Here is a 21,064-nt window from a genome sequence, read left to right on the forward strand (position 1 = left end):
CTAGGAAAGGAGCACTGGGTCTCCGAGTCGCGGCCGCCACAGCTCCCTCAGGTGCGCCCAGCGGCCCGGTGTGCGTGCGCTCGCGCCTCGTCGCTTAGCAACCTGCGAAGCTGTCCGGTCTGGCCGACAAATCAATTCCCCCGCCCCTCCACTGTGTGAGTAGTTTTTTAAAAAGATATTGTTTCCGGGTCGAGTCGGCTTTACTTCGCGGAAGGTGCTTCTTTACCTCCCACGTTTTCGCCCGGGGGAGGATAGAGTCTCAGCTACTGGAATACGGGTCATGTCTCTAAGGGGTCTGTTTCCCCTCCCTCGAGTTAACACACGCCTTGCCTCCCGCCAATTGCTGGGCGCCATCAGGCAGGCCCTTTCCTCCTGAGCCCGAGCCATGCGCTCCTAGTCGTCCTCCAATCACAGCGGCTCGCCCTCGGGGACTACTTTGCGTTGGCGAAGAGCGCACGGAGAAGAGCGTGAGAAGACCCTCTGGTCTCGGGAAGTGTAGTTCGGCACTTGAAGAAAATGCTTTGGAGAGTGTGCCAGAACCAGGGCAGTGTGAACTACAGTTCCCAGAGGGCGCCGCGATCGGGAACTGAGCCATTTCTCGCCAAGACCGCTCGCCCTCCCCGAGTAGGTGCTGCTGTAGAGGTGACCTGACTGTCCGGGGCTCGCTTTGCAGGAGCAGGTGCAGGAATTGTACGCGCAGTCCCGAATCATGGTGAGTGTGGGCCCCCGGTTCCTGCCCACCTCCGGCCTCCGCGCCCTTGTGTGAGGTTTCTTGCGCTTGAAAGCTTTTGGGGAAGCGGCTGTGCAAGGTGCTGTCCTTCGCGCCCTTCGGAAAGCCCCGACTCATCTTCTGGAGATTGTCGCAGTAACCCAGTAACTGGAAAGGGGTTGATATCCACGTAGGGGGTTCTTAGAAGGGCTCTTAGAAATCGCTGTCCTTGGAGAGGCGCGACCTCAATCCTGCTGCATGGCGGGGGTACAAAATATTAGGCTGCGGATTTTCTCCGAAGGACGATAAGAGCTATAAGGTTTGATACGGGAGGGGAGGGTTGGTCCCTAATTTCTTTTTCTGCTTTTAAGCACTTTAAAGCAAAAGGCCCTCGACTGTAAAGGTAGTGCTTACCAGGTGCTCCAGATTACGACCTACGTTTTCAGGAGACGTGTTTCCGCCATGTCTAATATCACAAAATGTTATTTAAAACCTGTTCATTGATCTCCTTTTGTAATGCCAGGACATGTTGAATTGACGGCATCACTAGCCAAATAACGTGCAGATATTCTTTACTGATCTGCATGTTATGAATTCCAGAAGCACTACTTTTAAATGTAACACAGTATAACCATCTTGTCGAAGATCTGGATACCTAGATCTCCATATCTTCTCTCTGCTGAAAGGGAGAGAGAGGTTGGTGAGGGAACTCTGACGTAGGAATAATCTGCGTACTGTTTGAAGGTGACATTTGGCAGCAGAGAAAAATTGCTTCAGTACTTGTATTTATAGTTGAGATTATTTTTCCTTCTTTATTTAAAAATACTAAAATGGGTAGGAAGTTTGGGGAAATGTTTGAATGAATTGGAAATTTCCTAGAATCTGAAAAGATGTTTTCAAGGCAAGGGAATTACAACCTCTGCCTTTATAAGGGAGGGCCAGTGGGGACGGTTACTAATTCCCAGTAAATGTTAAACCTAGGTTTCCTGCTTATTTTGTCAGATAACATAATTAGCCATTTAAATTATGGTTTCTGTCTTAATAATCTTAGCAAGAAGGGAGAGGTACTTATCAGAGAACCTCGGACTTTATAATTTTAGAGCTGGATAGGACCTTTTGAAGATCGTCTCGACAAGTCTCCCCACTTCAGATCTTAAAATTGAGTTTATTGAGATCCAGAGAGAATGTGATTTGCTCAAGGTCACACAACAGTTTGCCCCAAGGGTCTCAAACTCTTTCCATTTTACCATATTGTGTCACATACTTATCAAGTCATTCTGAACATTTAATTTTAATAGCTGAGATTCTGTATTATACCAGCTCATACTGCATATACAAACTCAACTATGTTATGAGCATGTAGATTACCTGATAGGTTTATTCCTCACAATTCAGAATATTGGAATTCTAGAATTGGAAGGGGATTTGGAGATTATTTCATCTAATCTTAAAATGTAGCCTGGTGAGGTCAAATGATTTTCCCAAGATTACACAGATTCTGTGCACGGGATTCTTGTGTAATTTTTGCTACACAGTACACCAAGGCAGGCCTCACCCCTGGAAGGTCACTGGAGTGCCAGATAACAAGGAGATTGAGAGGAATAATCATTCTGTTAGTTTGCTGGGACTGACAGCAAACTCTCACATGACTCAGAACCTCCCTGCCTCCTGGGAGACTGTGTGAACAGTCACTGAGTTAGAAAAGAGCCGTCTTTTGTAAGCCAATTCAAAGCAGTTTTTTGAGGGAGGGAATTATTTGCTTGTGTCCATAGGGAGTAACAGCAAAATAAACTGAAGGAATCTGAATGATACTGCCTGGCTTTTGTATTACCGAAATAAATGTAAGTTATATATATATATATTAGAATGTACAAAAGGATCTTTCTGTGGAATAACAGAAGGAACACTTAAATTCAAGCTTTACAACTGAGACTTCAACACGTGTAAGACAGAGCCTGCATCTGCTGGAAGGTCATTAGTGCCCTGCCAAGAGCAAAGACATTTCTTCTTTGGATCTTGGCAAACTGCCCAGCCATCTGAGCAAAGAATAGTAACCTGTGTTCACATTGTAACATTGTGAAAAGTCAGTGGGATTCTCCCACCCTCCTTTTCAACTGCTGTATTGCAAAAGAGCTGAAAGAATCAAATGTGCACTTTCATCAGACATTCAGACACTAACCTAGGCTTCATGCTACTTTTAACAAGATGGAATTACCTACCTGTGAAAATAATTTCTCCAAAGATACCAAAGGAGGCTGCTGAGATGGAATTAGTAGCTGTTCATGAGTTAGTTAAACCCCTTCAGTAAGGACTGTGACGCTGTGAACATATTTTCACTAGCTAAAATTAACTCCTAAACTTTACTGCTTTGTTCTGAACATTTCTGGGAGGTTAAATAAACTTTGTAGATAGTGATATTCAATCTCCCCCTCGTTTCACGTGTTATATTTTTCTTTTCCCTTACCTTCATTCATTTAACAAGTATTTATTGAACACATTTTTTGAAGGAGGAAATTATTTGATTGTGTACATAGGAGTGACAACAAAATAAACTGTACAGGAGTGCAAAATTGAGTCCGAGGCAGACTGTCCTCAAGGGGGCTTCACAGCCTAGAAGAGAGTGATAGAAAACCACAGGCCACCAGAGACCTTAGGGGGAACTTCTGTGGTGACAGACCTGTGACTATAGTACTTGCTACATACTGTTTTTAGTGCTTTGTTAATTCTATTTGTTAGGTAGCTGCTGCTGCTATTATCTCCATTTTACTGTGGGGAAACAATAAAGAGAGTTTAATAACTCTGCCCAAAAGCATACAGCTAATGAGTTATGGAGCAAGGTCTTAAACCCAGAAAGTCTGGCTCCGGAGGCCATCTCTTTAACTGCTGGTCTCTACTGCCTTTCTAGCCCACTGTTTTAGTTGGGTTATTCTCTTGTTTCCTTCATGTGGTTCACTAGTGGATTCCCTGGCCTGAAATAGTACCAAGTACATGGTAGGGATTCTGTGGTGTATTATTTAATGAGTGAATTAATGAGATAACAGTCCATCAGTTGATTTATAAGACTATATCTTTAGAACTAGTGACAAATAATTTTGCTAACTATAGCTAAAACACTAAATTTCCAAACTTCTCAATATAACATATCTTAAAATTTTTTAAACAAGATATCTTTAAAATTTTTAAAGTGTGTTAGATATGCTTCCAAACAATTATCTTTTTTGGTAGTACTTTTTACAAGATCCAGCTATTCCTTCAGCAAATATTTGGGCTCCAGCTACGAGCCAGTCGTTGTCCTTGGCAGTTGGGACAAAGCAGTAAATAAAATAAAGCACTTAGATTATATTATTATTTTTGTCCATATGTCTGTATTTTGTTGAAGATATGTTGAAATCTGTAAGGCTGCTTCTCTCTGGTACAACTATTATGCTCTTTGTATGTCTCCTCCCTCCCTTTCAAAAATAATTTTTCTTCAGCATGAGGTTGTTAGCTGTCACTACATGTTGCTGCTGTTATTATTGTTTAATACTAAAACTTGTTATAACCCAGGCATTATTTTCTCACGTTTTTTGTTTCTCCTTAAATAAAAAAATAAAGGCTTATTTTTCTTCCTCCAGATAGTTAAGTTGAAGCGTGATTGTTTTTATTCATTTATTTATTTATGCAATAGACTTCATTTTTATAGCAGTTTTAGATTGACAAAAAAAATTCAGCAGAAAGTAACGATAGTTCATATACCACCACCCCCCAACACACGGTTTCTCCTATTTTAACATCTTACTTTAGTGTGGTAGATTTGATAAATTATGAATCAATATTGGCACATTATTATTAACTAAATTTTACATTAGGGTTCCCCTGTGCTGTACACTTCTATGGGTTTTGCCAAATACATAATGTCATATATTCATCATTACAATATCATACAGAATATTTTCACTGCCCCCAAAAATCCTCTGCTCTGCCTTTTCACTCCCTCCCTTCCTCCTCCCCTGAAAGCCTGATGGCCACTGATCTTTTTTTTTTTTTTTCTTTTTCCATTACTTCAAATATTTATCATTATTTTGTGTTGGAAACATTCAAAATCCTGTCTTGTAGTTAACTGAAAATATGCAGTAAATTGTGGTTAATTATAGTCATCTTTGCTATAGAGCCCTAGATCTTATTCCTTTATCTAGCTGTGATTTTTGTATCCTTCCCCAACCTCTCACTATTGCCCCTCCCCCCATCTTTCCCAGCCTCTGGCAACCACCATTTTACTCCACTTCCGTGGAATCAACATTCTTAGCTTCCACATGAGTGAGAACATTTTTTTTTTTTTTGCAGCTGGCTTGTATGGAGATCTGAACCCTTGACCTTTGTGTTAGAACACTGCACTCTAACCAACTGAGCTAATAGACCAGCCCTCAAAGCATGATTAATTGTTTTATTAAAACATTTCGATGCAATGTAAATGGAATGTTTTGACTGCTGTTATTCCTCTTCCTGTTGTGAAGGATTCTATTAAGCAGATGGAAATGGGGGATTTACATAAGGATTTAGTGGCTCTAGTGGCTGGCAGGGTTTGTATCACCATATAATGCATATATCAGCATTATTAGGCCTATTTTAGTGGTAAAATATCCCAAAAAAGGTAGATAAGATTATGTAAGTAAATCTGGGATAACACTTGGCTCCCTGTAAGTGAGAGTTAAGTAATGCCACATTAACATACAGCCAAAGGACACGTGTTCCATAAGTTGCTTAGTTGATTTGTGCGTACTGTATTTACTGGAACAAGTCAGTTAGTTTTCCAACAAGCCAGACGTGAAGAGATTTTAAACTTTTACATTTACTTTGAAGTATGTAGTTGTTTTATTAAGAAAAAATCCTGAATACTTTTAGGATCAAACAGCACTTTTTAATAAAATGTTAATGGCTCTTTTTCATTGCAGCCTGAACCAGTTAGAGTCCTTGTAACTGGAGCAGCTGGTCAAATTGCGTATTCACTGCTGTACAGTATTGGAAATGGGTCTGTCTTTGGTAAAGACCAGGTAAGGGCTAGTGTCTATAGATCGTAAGTTGATTAGAGTAAGAGTATTGTAATAAATGTAATAAGTATTGTAAACATTGTGAATGGAAGCTGGTCAGGTATTTATATGCACCCCTCCAGGTGCTGAAAACACTTTGCAAGTCAGAATTATTCCATATATTTTATTTAGTTCACTTGGTGCAACCAGCAGGTGTCAGTCAATGGAAGATCTCACTAATGACAATAACTGTTAGGGATTGTGGTGTGGGAGAGAAAGTTGCTGAATCGGTAATTTATTGTTCATAAGTGGTCTTAATGACCAAGATAAACAGGAAATCTGCTTCCCAGTTGGAAGCAGGCAACCCTATTTCCAGCATGTCTGATTAATGTACACTCAAATCCTTTTCTAAAGCATTTCTTCGTTCTCTTGACTGACAGATATCAAGTTCTTCCTTCATGCCAAATACTGCTTAGTTTTCCATGAATTGAAATCACATATACAGCTATTAACCATAAAAGCAAGCTGCAGTGTATCACTTCAATTTGGTTTTTTTTTTTTTTTGGTCTTTTTCGTGACCGGCACTCAGCCAGTGAGTGCACCGGCTATTCCTATATAGGATCCGAACCCGCGGCGGGAGCGTCGCCGCGCTCCCAGTGCCGCACTCTCCCAAGTGCGCCACGGGCTCGGCCCTATCACTTCAATTTGAAGTTTCTTTCGGGTGCTCCTTTAAAATTTGTAATGATGATTCCTCATATTGTGTCTGTTAGCATACCATTGATGTTTTTATAATATTCTTTTTTCTGAAAGTGACATGGTGTTAGATACCTGACCTCCTAAAATAATTGTTGTGACTAGATAATAGGAATTATATACATATACACACCAAATAAACAAAAACTATGTGAAAGGAATTTTTTGTGACTAAATGACACAACCTACACTGAAAGATGTCTTTGCTATTTGATAGCCTATAATTCTTGTGCTGTTGGATATCACCCCAATGATGGGTGTCCTGGATGGTGTCCTCATGGAACTGCAAGACTGTGCCCTTCCCCTCCTGAAAGGTGAGTTGGAGAGTTGGAGGAGAAGGGATTTTGTAGTATTTTATTTCTTAGATGTTTATTAAGGCTCTCCATTAGAAATTATTTCATAAAAGTATTTTATCTTTTTTTTTTTTTTTTTTTGCTTTTTGAATTATAACCACTTGTTAAATGTATACTAAGAATAAATAAGATAAAAATGAGAAACAACCAGTGTCATGTAAAGGACTATACTTTTTTCCTTAACATGCCCTATATATAATTTATTAAGTATAATAAATAATTTATAAAGTATAGTTAATAAAGTAGAATAATTTTACTAATTAAGTATAATATTGCACAAGGGTTTTACACCTGAGATTGTCTACATTTATGTTGTTCTTTAAAGTCTAATTAAATGGTAATAGTAGCATCCTGTAATGGAATACTTTTTCAGTTCTGCACGGTGACTTCTAGAGCCATATGCTGCCCTGGGAATTGGTTAGTTCTTCATGTATGGTCCCATCCCATCTGCCAGTCATCAGGTTGAGACATAGTGTTAATTGTCCTAATCGTGTATGGCATAGTTTGAAAAAGCTCACCAGAGTTCTGCTAAGTGACTTTTTTCCTCCCCTGCTGTGGCAGCTGGCTGGTACAGGGATCGAACCCTGGAGCTTGGTATTATCAGCACCACAGTCTAACCAACTGAGCTAACTGGCCAGCTCTGCTAAGTGCCTTTGATAATCATTGCACTGATACACAAATGTAAGACAGAAGTCTTAAATTTGATTGAAAGTTTCATTAAAATATTAGATCAGATTGTAAACTAATTTGAATATTCTTTTTTAGCCATATCTTCATAATGGTCTTTTTTTTTCAGTAAGGATTAATGATACTCTTCTAGAAGTTTCCACAGAGCAAAATATGTATACATCCCAAGAAAAACCTTCCTCAAAATTCTCATATCTGTTAAATAAAAATTTACTGGAAAGGATACTCTTGGTTGCATAGTTCTGTAAAAGAATACATTACCCTGCCCAAGCTATTCTGCTGGCTCCCTTTCCTTACCCACAACTGTTTCCAAATCATCTTCTGTTGCTCTTTCCTATTTGTATTGCTTTCTTTGCTAAGTTACCTCTGCTGTGTGTAGTGGGCCCAGATTGCAGTCATCTTGTCCTCTGGCAGCTGTGAATATGACAGGGTAGGGAAGGTTGTGCGAATAAGGATATATGGCTGGGAAGGGGAAGATGAATATTTCTTTTCCTCCATCTGGTGTTCCTGTCACATTTGGGGACATATAGCAGCCTGACTATGACACAAGTTCACTGGCCTAAACATTTACCAGTGAAGATACTGAATCTTGGTCATGGCCCATTTAATACTATACACAAAGGAGACCAATGATATATGTTCTTTAATCAAAAAAGCAAGTGATGTGTGTTTATTGGACTAACACTTGTAGCATTGTGGTTGAACTCTGTACCGACCTGGGCTGGACTTACAGCCCCACTATCTTTTGATGGCAGCTAATCTCTTTGAGCCTCAGTGTCTTCATCGGTAAAATGTGAAGATTAAATTTGATAATAATGTAAACTTTATAGCATTATCTCTGGCACAAAACTCATCAATAAACATTTATTATTTTTTTAGTTTGTGGTTGGTATCTTAAAGTAATTGTAGTTTAAAGGTTAAGTGAATTAGTTGCTCTCTTGTATTATCTGTGGTAATTAATGTGAGTAATGAATGTAGCTCCGAAAGTTATCATATTATACCTTGCATCATATATGATTATAAAAAATAAATACAGTAGAATTTTTGAAATTGAGGTAATTATTGAAATAGGAAAAGCAAAATAAATGTATTGACATTTCTTTGGATAGAGCATGGTGCTGATAACACCAAGGTCAAGGGTTTGGATCCCTGTATTGGCCAGCCACCACCACAACAACAAAAAATTTATTGACATTTCTGCTGATGTTTTTGATATTTAAATTAATATATTACCTTTCTTTTCTTAGGCCCCTGAAATTTATATCAGTGTGATAGGTAAAAGTAAACATTTGCTACTAAGTGAAAGAATTAATAGGTAGGTTTAATATGAAAAAGAAAACTTCAGGCTTTGGTGTTTAAGTAGTTCTGCATATTTATTGCCATGTCTGCAGAAGTCATCACAACAGATAAAGAAGAGGTTGCCTTCAAAGACTTGGATGTGGCTATTCTTGTGGGCTCTATGCCAAGAAGGGAAGGCATGGAGAGAAAAGACTTACTGAAAGCAAATGTGAAAATCTTCAAATGCCAGGGTGCAGCCTTGGAGAAATATGCCAAGAAGTCAGTTAAGGTGACCACCACAGTATTTTATGGGGTTTTTATTATTCGCATTTGAAACTTCTGTTTTCACCATTTAAGTGAAAACAAAATTGTTTGCATTTTTTTTCCAGTCTGTGCCATTGTCAGTAAATACAAATACAGAGTTTTACTTGATAAGCTCTCCCTTTCTGGGGTTTTTTCTTATGTAGAAACATATTCAGAGTGCCCAAAAATATTTTGCTTATAACTACAGCATTGAAATTTAATATTAGTACTTAAACCTATAACAAAGGCACAGAGCTTTCTAGTGCCTTTTTGCTGCATGGGGGTATTTGTTCAGACATTTGGATTAATGCATGTGTGATTGTGGAGAAAGATGACTGTAAGGTGTGTTTGTTCTCAGTGATAGGAGATGATGGCTCCTAAATGCTCAGATTTTCTCAATGCAGAAGAATTCTAATATGCTTGTTTTTTGAAGAATTGAGTCAGTATGACTTCCTATTCTGTCTCTTTGTATTTGATCTATTTACTTTAGTTTCTAAATTTGTCTCAGTATTACAATAAACCTCTTTTTACCGAAGAACTATCAATTAACTAGAACTTAATTGTCACAGCAAAAAGTCCTGCTCATTAGAGGTTTTACTGACTTAATACACTTCCCTGTGCTGAGTTCAAAAAAGGTAAAAGAAAATTTTATAAGATTTTAAAAGTTGCCAATTATATTATTCTGTCTGTGACACTTCATAGACGTCTGTATTTTTGCTTTCTGTGGACTTCATTTTGAACAATTAACTTTTATTTTCTATACCCAGTAACAGAAAACAATAGAAATGGGCTGAGTAGAAGTCTACAGGTCTCTAAGTAAAAGATCACAAGGTTGGTCAGATTGTTAGAATCCAGGCTGCGTAGTACCACTCCACGAAGTGTCCTTGTTTGGGGGAAATATTCACTAACACTGGAATACTTAGGGAAGTGCAGTGTCTTGCCTGCAGCTTGCTCTCAAATGGGCCAAAAAAAGAGTAAAGATTGTGTGTGTGTGTTTAGAGCTGGAGCAATTTGGGAGAATCTGGGTAAAGGGGATATGGGAGTTAGTTTTGTTAATATGCTTGTAGCTAGTCCATAAATTTGATATTTCAAAATAAGTTTTTTAGGTTATCATTTTATTAAAGATTTTCATAACTTGAAAAAAGTCCATGTATACACTTTCGTATGTTGTATTGTAATTCAGTGTTTCCCAAACCTCCCCAGTACAAAAAAATAGCCTGAAGTTCTTTCTCCTAAAGATTGATTCATTACATCAGGGTGGGGTGGGGGAGTTGACACTAGTAATCTGTATTTTAGCAAATAACTCAGGTAATTCTTAGGATTAGGCAAATTTGAGAAACACTTAATTCATAGAGGCAAATTATCCTAAATAAACAACACAATTAGAATTTCTTTTCTTGGACTACTTTTATAGTAATGAAAGTTTTAGGAATGAATCAAACTGAAACAGAGCCTTAGATGACTTGTTTTTCATGGCAAGTAGAAAAATGCTCTGTCTCTGTTTTGGTACAAAAACAAAACAAAGGCATACACCTTAAGTCTTGGAAATTGCCACTTGGAAAGTGACTTATATACATAATGGTGGTTCTATTAAATAGATGTATCAGTAGTGACACCAAGCACTCACAAGGCACAGAAAAAAAAAGGTTTTTAGAAGGGAGGATAAAACCTACTACAAACTATAATGGTAACTATATATATTTGGTTCATCCAAACTTGGTGCAAAGACTACCTGTTACACGTTTTTCAGTCAAGTTCTAAGATAGTTTAATTTGTATACTGTCTGTAACCCTTCTGTGCCTCCCGTACATCCTAGGTTATCGTCGTGGGAAATCCAGCCAATACCAACTGCCTGACGGCCTCCAAGTCAGCGCCCTCCATCCCCAAGGAGAACTTTAGCTGCTTGACTCGTTTGGATCACAACCGAGCAAAAGCTCAAGTAAGAAAAATGCCTTTTACATCTTGTAGATGTTCAACTTTAAAACCTTTTTCTCTCACTTTTAAAATAACTGAATCTTAGTTTGTGCTCTTTTGTTGTTTTTGTTTAGTGGGAAACTATTACTTTTATTAAATTAGAAAGAAATTGTTATTAAATTTTGTTAGGGAGTTTTTAAATCTGTTCTTTTAAGGACCAGAGGCTGGACTTCCTACTTAAGTTTATCTCGAACTATATTTCGGTTGCTAACTATATTTAAATGCAATTGGTAAGGTTCTCTTGCTGCAGTAGTTAAAAATTAGTAATGTAGGGCCGACCCCGTGGCGCACTCGGGAGAGTGCAGTGCTGGGAGCGCAGCAGCACTCCTGCCGCGGGTTCGGATCCTATATAGGGATGGCCAGTGCACTCGCTGGCTGAGCGCGGTGCGGCCGGTCACAAAAAAAGACAAAAGAAAAAAAAAATTAGTAATGTAAATAATTCACATTATGGTACAAAATTTTAGTTTATTTTTGTCAGATATGTAGATTATGAAAAGAAAGGCTTCACCTTTGTTGTTTGTGTGGTTCTGCTTTTTCCCTGTGGCTAAGCAATCAAATTCAGATTTTAATTTTAATTTAATACTTAATTTAACTTCCAATTTTATGTATTTTTAATATTCTATGTGAGTCCATAAAATTTCCTACTTTTGCTACTTAGGAGCTGAATTTTAATTGTTAATTTTCCTTCCCCTTGGAGACTTGAATAAATATGCGAAGGAATCAGTGACTGGGGGATTAACAATAGCTTTTCAAAAAAATTAAAATTCATGCCACTCATCTGAGCTAGCTTCCTAGGCTCTCTCAGATCTAACTGGTCCTGGTGCCCTTGGAAGTAATGATAAAGTTCTAGTTCTCAGATTTAATCTCTTTTCCTTTTCCCTAGCTCTTTCCTGGCCATCCCTCCTCCTCTTCCACAGGTCATCACTGCTATACAAGTACAGATCTATGAATTAAGTGCTTTTTCTTCTAGAGAAGACAAATTTATTTAGTTTCAAGAAAACTTTTTTTTTTTTTTTTTTTTTTGGACCGACAAGGGGATCGCAACCCTCAGCACGGTGTGGTCTGCACCACGCTCAGCCAGTGAGCGCACCAGCCATCCGAATATAGGATCTGAACCCGCAGCCTTGGCGCTACCAGTGCCGCACTCTCCCAAGTGAGCCACGGTCCTCAGGAAAACTATTTTTAAGCAGAAGATGGTGTGAGGCCTAAGTTGAAAAATCACTACCTTAAAATGAGAATTGATCATCTTTCAGCTCTGGAATATCTAGTGAAAGAGAAAAGAATTTACATTTGTTAAGCTTCTGTGCAGGCTGAATGCTTTACGTGTAATTTTTTGTTTAATTCTTAATAGTAACCATATGAGGTATCTATTATTATTCCTGTTTTACAGGTAAGAAACCTGAGGCCCAGAGAGGTCAGGGAACCTACTCAAAGTCATACAGCTAGTAAATGATGGAACCACCTAGATTTGCCTGACTCCAAACCCTTGTGGGTATACTTACATAATGGCATCAAGTGACCAAAGTCCACTTACTAGCTCCGTGGCCTTGAGGAAGTGTATTCAAGCTATAAAATAGAATAATAATTGTACCTACCTCAGAGAGTTGTTACAAGGATTAAATGAAAAAAGGTCCATTTTAAGCCCTTAACATGGTGCCTCACACAGTAAAATGCGATAGAGATTGGCTGCTGTTATTATTATTAATTTTGTTTTTATTATTAAGAGGGATATAGACTAAAGTTGAGAAGAGCCACACCTCAGAAATACCTCTTTCGATATTCTAGTTAATTTAAAGCATCATTGGATAATAAGCTTAAAATGCAAATATTCCCTGAGAAGCTTTGGGCTATGGGCTGCCTCAGGTGGCTGGGAGGGAATGGGAGTTTGTTGAAAGGACTGGAGACAGGAGATTTGGCTACCATGGGACAACTTGTAAAGGAAAAAGATATTATACATATTGCAGTTGTAGACTCTGGATTGCCAGAGTTACTTACTTAGTTCCTACAGGAAGAAAGAGGTAAAATGACGAAACTAACAAACCTCCATCTTTGATGTTTTACCTGAGGCTTGGTGGAAGCAGACATTGGAGAATCCTGCTTCCCAAGGTACTACTAGGTGACCTGGTCCCAGTGCCTGAAATAGTTTTCCTTGTGGGGACAAAAGTCTGAATGAGCGAAGAGGGAAGAAAGAAGCTCTCTCATCAAACTTTAACCATTGCCTTTGGGGCATGTTCTTTGTTATTTACAGCCATTCATTAGGCACTGTTTCAGCATGTTGTTCTGGCACAGTGAGAGCTTTTAGGAAGTTTTTGAAGGAGCACTTTCTTCCTCTTAGAGAAGTTATTTATCCAGTGAGAATAATAACAAACCTGAAGATAAATTTTTCTAACATAAGTGATTACTAGTCTTAAATAACTTCTTTTGAAATGTTGAGGTCTTAGCTAACAGTGTAGTGACTGTTTATCACCTGCAGAATTCCAGAGTGTATTTGCAAACCAGAGCTGTATATATGTCTGCTGACAATGTAGTTTGACAGTGATACCAGTTGGCTGGTATCAAGGGGAAGAAAATTACTAGGGCTGGAGAATTAGTTAAAAATTTTCACAGATCTATATGACAGATATGAAAGTGAACATGGAACTATTTTCCTGGTTATGTGTTAATTTAGACTAGCCCTGACACAAGTGACATTTAGAAACTACATCTGCGTGGTACAAAGTACCTGGCCTTTGCTGTCCAAAATGAATTGGATTAGCTGTAGGTAAGAGATTCTATATATTAGAGATCAAAGCAACAAGAGTATGTGGGCAATAGCACAAAGGAAGTAAGGGGAGCCAAGAAAGCTATAGGGAGAAGAGGGCAGAGGCAGTTTGTCTTGACTGTACTTTGGAGCATTTGAAGTTGACATGCAGAGTACCTATAGGCTATAAGTTCTTGGTAATATACAACTTGGGTTATTTGACCCAGGCATAGATTTCCTTTTTTATCTACAATGTCAGCTAAATATAGGTATAAGGGCAGTTATTCCCAAGTCCTCTCAGGTCACACTGCACACACAATAAACAGTACTCATTGAACAGCGCACAACTCTACCTCAAAGGCTAAGCAGATAAATACCTGGGTACCCCAGAAATCAACCATCGACTAATTTGCAAAAACTAATAGTAGTCCTAATACTTGCAGAGGTCAGAAATGATTTAAAATGTCAAAAACAAAGAATTTTTTTAAGTTAATTTTTTTAGATTTTCCAACTATTTTAGCATTTAAGATATGAGTCTCAACTAGTTTAAGGGTCATAGTGAAAACAAAGACTATTTTCTTACTTAACCAAATAAATCAGTGTGAAGGTGAGTCAGGTCAGTGCAAGCATTTTAGGTAGCAACTTTTTCATCTTTATCCTTTTTGGTTAATTGGTTGGGTTTTGTTTGGGGTTTTTTGTTTGTTTGTTTGTTTGTTGTTTAACTTTTTATTTTGGAATAATTATAGACTCAGAAGGTACAAAAATAGTACAGAGAAAGTCCCATGTACCCATCACCCTGCTTCCCCCAGTGGTGGCGTCTTTCATAAGTATGGCATTATCAAAACCAGGAAATTGATTAAACTACCACAGTACTATTAAGTAGATTTACTCAGATTTCACCAGTTTTTACATTCACTCATTTTTTGTATGTCTTTGTGATTGATTGTGTGATATTTAATCACATGTATAGATTCCTATAAATGGCACCATAGTCAAGGTACAGAATTTCTCCATCACCCACAGAAGTACTGCTTCGCGCTTTCCCTTTGTAGTCGCACCTCCCTCTCCTTCCCTAACTCCTGACTACCAATTGTTTGCCACCTCTATAATTTTGAGAATGCTATAAAAATGGAATCATGCATTAAGGAACCTTTTGAGATTGGCTTTTTTTCACTCAGTTGAATGCCTTTAACATCCATCCAAGTCATTGCTTCTATCTAATAGTTCATTCCTTTTTGTTGTTTTTCCACTTATCCCATTTATTCCTTTATGTAAGTTAGATGTACCACAGTTCATTTAACCATTCTTGAAGGACATTTGGGTTGTTTCAAGTTTGCAGCTGTTACTATCTTTGTTTTTAAATTTTCTTTAAAATATTAAAGTATATTCCCTTTGTTATATGGTGAATGCTCAAATAGAACTTCTTCCTTTAATATTTTTTTTGGTGTCTGGCCAGTACGGGGATCAGAACCCTTGACCTTGGCGTTGCAAGGCAGCACCCTAACCAACTCAAACAGAACTTTGGTGTAGTGCTGCTTTTCTTTCTGTGCACTAAAGCTATGGACTCTGGCACACTAATTTTTTTCCCCATTCTTATTGTTACATAAAGGAAAGAAAAATTGCCCACAATGTCACCCGAGCAGATGAACTTTTAAGATTTTTTTCCATATTCCCTTCTGGTTTATCATAAATTCAGCTATCTGATTAGAAACAGATTATACATACACCTAACCATAATTTTTTTCTGCAGATAGCCTTATCAGGAAAATGACAAAATAAGCAAGCTGATTTTATTTAAATCTTTTGAGACATAACTTTCTAATCCTTTCTGTGGCTACTATAGTACATGTGATTGCAAGGCACTGCAGGATCCTAAAGTGCTTTCTGAACCTATAGCTAGAGATTGTTACATCTCTTACAATTTGTGTGTGTGTGTGTGTGTGTGTGTGTGTGTGTGTGTGTGTGTGTGTGTGTGTGTGTGTGTGTGTGTGTTATATTGAACCTCTTCAGTTTCCTTATCGATGAATTGAGGACAATCATACTTTGATAATCAAAGTTTCACCTAAATATGAAGAAAGTACCTAAATACCTCATTGCTCTAAAGTGGTGAGAAGACTTCACCCCATAAGTGTTAACAACCAAAGAAATCACATTTACATAGTCAAGAAATATTAACCTTTTGGTTGATGTTTTATATTTGATAAATCTACTGTACTAATCAGTTAATCACAAACTATAGGATACTGTCTACTCTTGAATATTCTGCCCCATAATGTTTCAAGTTCATAGTTGTTAATACTTTAAGCTGTTTTAGGAAATCACCAAGCAATAAAATTTGCACTTTTTACAAATTAGTACTACTCTTGTGTTCTCTTGAAGTTTAGAAGCTTTTTATCTTAAGGGTATTTGTTAAACAAGTTATAATTTAAAATAAAAAGCATTTGTCTAAGTAATCTATTGTTTAAAATTTAACTAGATTGCTCTTAAACTTGGTGTGACTGCTGATGATGTAAAGAATGTCATTATCTGGGGAAACCATTCCTCAACTCAATATCCAGATGTCAACCATGCCAAGGTGAAATTGCAAGGAAAGGAAGTTGGTGTTTATGAAGCTCTGAAAGATGACAGCTGGCTCAAAGGAGAATTCATCAAGGTAAGAAAAAAATCTGTGAACCCTATTAACAGCCAAGCATAAAGAACTCTTGAGAGACACACACACTGCTGACCTGAGTGTCTCTCCAAACAGTGGGGGAAGGGGGGACCTCAAGGAGAGCAGGCTTTTCACAGTTGCTTAGATGGCTGCATAGCTTTCTTTTGGGATCATGCTAAGCCAGTAATGATTCTCTCTGATCTGAAGTGTTGTATAGCAGTTGAGATTGATTGTCAAAGTGGGAAAAAACTAGAATACCATCTAGTCATCTGGTTATCTTTATACCAAGATTCATTTCTTTGTATAAAGTGTGGTAAATGTTCTATGGGGATTTGTAGTTTTCTCTTTTCAAAAAGACTGGTGCTTATAACTGATATAGATTAGTAAGACCAACATTGGTTAGTTCCATGATTTTGAAGAGAACACATTAAGCTATGGTCACAGCCTTTCACCCCAGGGTACACTTGGAATTAATGAAAATTTTGCTATCATGATCAAGTAACACTGCTGCCTTTGCCTGCCCCCACTCCAGACTGTGCAGCAGCGTGGTGCTGATGTCATCAAGGCTCGAAAACTGTCCAGTGCAATGTCTGCTGCGAAAGCGATATCTGACCATGTTAGAGACATCTGGTTTGGAACCCCAGAGGTGAGGACTCAGTGATTTACACAGGCCACTCTTTTATTTTTGTCCCCTGATACTACTGTAGTGTAGAAGGAACATAACTTTAGTAGTCAGGCAGAGTAGGTCCATTTTGCCAGCTCAGGTGCCTATTAGCTGAGTAACTTTGAGAAAGTTATCTAACCTTTCTGAGCTGTTTTGTTGTCTTTTACATGACATTTACTCCACAGGGTTGTGAAGGTTAAATGAGATTATAGATGGAAATACCTAGCTCAATGCCAGACACATGGTAGGGGTGACTTTTTCCTTCTTAAAACCAATATTGGGCCACAGCTTCCTCATGTGTAAAATGAGGATTTTATGTCTCTCTGGCCTACTTCACACGATTTGAAAGAGTGAAAAGAGATGATATCCATGAAAATTATCTTGTCATAGAAGTGCCTGGTGCTGGGGATGGTTCTTTATACAGTAATGAAGTTACGTACATAGTAAGAAAGTGTCATCTGGTTTAATTTTGTTAATTCATGTGTCAGCTGTGTAAACTAATCCCTGTACACCATGAGAGTGTAAAACAGTGTTATTTTCAGGGAGAGTTTGTGTCTATGGGCATTATCTCTGATGGCAACTCCTATGGTATTCCTGATGATCTGCTCTACTCGTTCCCTGTTGTAATCAAGGTAAGGTATTTTGGAGTTATTTCCCTAATGTGGGAAAGTATGATTTTCTTCAGAATGGTATAATTTAGTCTAGAAAGTTGTTCTTTAAATTAAACATTTTTCGCAGCTTTAAAATTGTGTGTATCACAATTTCAGGTCATTAAAAGATTTAAATTAATCTGAAAAGTAAGATTCAATCAGGCGTTAATCTGGAAAGCAAGATTCTTACTAGACATATTGTTATTATGCGTCTAATACTGGATACGTTCAAATAGTATCCTTTCAAGTGTTGAGTTTTTATCAGAATTATCTGTTAATTAAGATCTGGGTTTTGACTTACTTATTTAGAATCAGACTTTAAAATACGTGTATCTCTAGATACAAATTCAAACTACGTTGTTGCTTGCTGGAAGATCAGTTCTAGTTTAATTGTAAATCTCTTATTTGCAATTATTTTCAAACAGAATAAGACCTGGAAGTTTGTTGAAGGTCTCCCTATTAATGATTTCTCACGTGAGAAGATGGATCTCACTGCAAAGGAACTGGCAGAAGAAAAAGAAACTGCTTTTGAATTTCTCTCCTCTGCCTGACTAAACAATCATTTTGATGTTACTGAATGCTCCAAAGCTGAAGAATCTAAATGTCGTCTTTGATTCTAGTACCAAATAATAATAATGCTATACTTAAACTACTTGTGAAAAACAGCACATTTTAAAGATTATGTGCTTCTCGGTACAGATTTGTGAGTGACAGTTTATCATGCTGTTAGTGCTGCATCCTAAATAAAAATATATATTCCAGTGAAAGTGACTCAGACTTAATTTCTAGCTAATGTTAGTGTTTATTCAGAAAATAAACTTGTGTGTTCCCCAGTTCACCTAAGGGGATGTGATTTTTTTTTTTTTTTTTAAAGCAGGAAAAGGCAGAAAACTGGAAAATGTTACAAGGTAAAGCATAACCCTCTTATGTTTAAACAGAATAGGGAAACCACATTGTGATAATGAATGAATCAATTTTGGAACATAAAGAATAGAATTTTAAACATTACCTACATTAGACAAATATATCATATGTTTTAAATTGTGAAGGATAGTTCATGCTTTGTAGATTATTTGATTTTGAGATTAGCTATATTAAATAGGTTGCAGATAATACCCTGTTAACAGTTGTATGCCATTGGATGAAATTAGAACATTTTCATGATAGAAGAAAATTGGTGATAAGTCTTCCCTTGAAGTATTCCTCTGCAGCAGATAAGGAATCATTTACACCTTATAACCAGTAAGTGCCACAGAAATTTATGCTAGGGTTAATGTTCAATCTAAGCTTAATACTAGAAGCATGGTGTTATTAAAAATATATATATATAGGGCTTTTTTCTGAAGACAGAGGCATTGTCTGTGTTTTCATCCTTGTGCTTAACACATCATCCACACATAATGGACAATATCATAAATCTTTCAGGGCTTAATGCAGTACTCTTCATGGATGCTCAAATACTTGTTGGTTGGATTTATTACTTAAAATAATCTATAATTGGTGTTCATATGGTCTAGAAAAGACCAAATGAGTGAAACTGCTTTTAGAACTATTAATTAGAAGCATAAAAAAAATTTCATATAGAATTAGTAAAATTTTGTATAAGGAAAGTATAAGCGTGTGTCATTTATTAAGTTATTCTACTTCAGTTCCAAACATACCTTTCTATATTCTTGTGACACTAGGAGTAGGACTTTTCATGCCACATTTCTTTAGCAGCTGCTCCTTGTTAAAAATCTGCTAATAAAGGATACTGAAGGGAGAGTGGAAGGCTGAGGAGGAAGAAAACATACTCTTCTTCCTGTTGGCTTCCTCTGTCATTACCTTTTCTCCGTGTTATATAAGCCACAAAAGAAGAAAACTGAATCAAACATCTTTAGAAGAACAATTAATTGGAAGCATGAAAACTAGTTTGACGTAGAATTGAAAAAATATTATATGAAGAAAGTATGTATGTATGAAGGTTATTGGAGAGATCCAGATTACTTGTGGAAACAATTTTCTTACCAACTGCTTTTGAAGCATGGCTTTGTGTTTGAATATTCACATTGTGAAATTGATTATGCCATTTCTTTATGCTAGTCACTTCTGTCACCTTGGATTCAAAACTCCAGAAAAGATACCATCTACGTAAATCTGAACCTTAGGGGAGAATTTGCCTCTGCAGGTCATGCCCTGTAATGTTTCCTGACAACAAAAGGATGCCCCCCACCAACTTTTTATGAAAAATAATTGTTTTAATTTTTAATTATAAGAAAGCATAAGAAGAAAAGAGTCCTACAATTCCACTGCCAGGTAAATCATATTTTAAATAAAAATAATACATGCATGTTGGAATATCAAGGAAATGGTGCTAAATGAGAAGCAGAAGGCTTTTTCTTCTCCCCAAAATAAACACTCTTGAAAAATGTTTTTGTTAATCCTTCCAGGAAAAAAAATACAAGCACGTACAAATATATGTCTTTTATTCACCTTTCACCCCTTAAAATCCCATTTTTGTCCCATTATATATAGTTCAGAAATATTCAATGAAAACCCAAGTATGTATATAAATAGTGTGTGTGAATGTAATCATCCGTTTTATACATAATCTGTATGTAACATGCTGTTCTGCACTTTGCTTTTTTCCTTCAGTAATATATCTTACAGCTATATTGATAACTGTAGAGCCCCTCATTCATTTTAACAGCTGTGTAGTATTCCATTGAATGGATATACTGAGCTTTATTTAGTTGGTCCCCTACTGATGAACTTTTAGATTCTTTTACTACTGTAAATATGCTGCACTATTTTTTTTTTCTTTAATTTTATTTTGTCGATATACAATGTGGTTGATTATTGTGGCCCATTACCAAAACCTCCCTCCCTCCTCCCTCTGCTCCCTCCCACCCAACAATGTCCTTTTTGTTTGCTTGTCATATCAACTTCAAGGAACTGTAGTTGTTATGTCTTCTTCCCCGCCGTGTGTGTGTGTGTGTGTGTGTGTGTGTGTGTGTATTTATTTTTAGTTCCCACCAATAAGTGAGAACGTGGTATTTCTCTTTCTGTGCCTGACTTGTTTCACTTAATATAATTCTCTCAAGGTCCATCCATGTTGTTGCAAATGGCAGTATTTCATTCGTTCTTATAGCTGAGTAGTATTCCATTGTGTAGATATACCACATTTTCCATATCCACTCATCCAATGATGGACATTTGGACTGGTTCCAACTCGTGGCTATTGTAAAGAGTGCTGTGATGAACATTGGGGAACAGGTATACCTTCGACTTGATGATTTCCATTCCTCTGGGTATATT

General features: G+C 37.3%; 1 protein-coding gene across 1 annotated transcript; it reads left to right on the forward strand.

The window, feature by feature from the left end:
• The first annotated feature begins 596 nt into the window (after window positions 1–596).
• MDH1 (malate dehydrogenase 1) lies at window positions 597–18,534 on the forward strand. The gene is made up of 9 exons (XM_063078302.1): window positions 597–712; window positions 5,641–5,739; window positions 6,686–6,782; window positions 8,900–9,075; window positions 10,906–11,028; window positions 16,280–16,456; window positions 16,986–17,099; window positions 17,660–17,749; window positions 18,193–18,534. The coding sequence occupies exons 1-9, from the start codon at window positions 710–712 to the stop codon at window positions 18,316–18,318; spliced, it is 1,005 nt and encodes a 334-aa protein (XP_062934372.1). The 5' UTR covers window positions 597–709; the 3' UTR covers window positions 18,319–18,534.
• The last annotated feature ends 2,530 nt before the right edge of the window (window positions 18,535–21,064 follow it).

The sequence above is a fragment of the Cynocephalus volans genome, chromosome 14, assembly GCF_027409185.1.
Source record: "Cynocephalus volans isolate mCynVol1 chromosome 14, mCynVol1.pri, whole genome shotgun sequence".
NCBI lineage: Eukaryota > Metazoa > Chordata > Mammalia > Dermoptera > Cynocephalidae > Cynocephalus > Cynocephalus volans.

What these genes read in the sequence shown, in the direction of transcription:
- MDH1 (XM_063078302.1), top strand. An exon ending in TGCCCTTCCCCTCCTGAAAG is followed by an intron (nt 6,783 to 8,899) that starts GTGAGTTGGAGA and finishes CCATGTCTGCAG; the next exon opens with AAGTCATCACAACAGATAAA. An exon ending in CGTTCCCTGTTGTAATCAAG is followed by an intron (nt 17,750 to 18,192) that starts GTAAGGTATTTT and finishes ATTTTCAAACAG; the next exon opens with AATAAGACCTGGAAGTTTGT.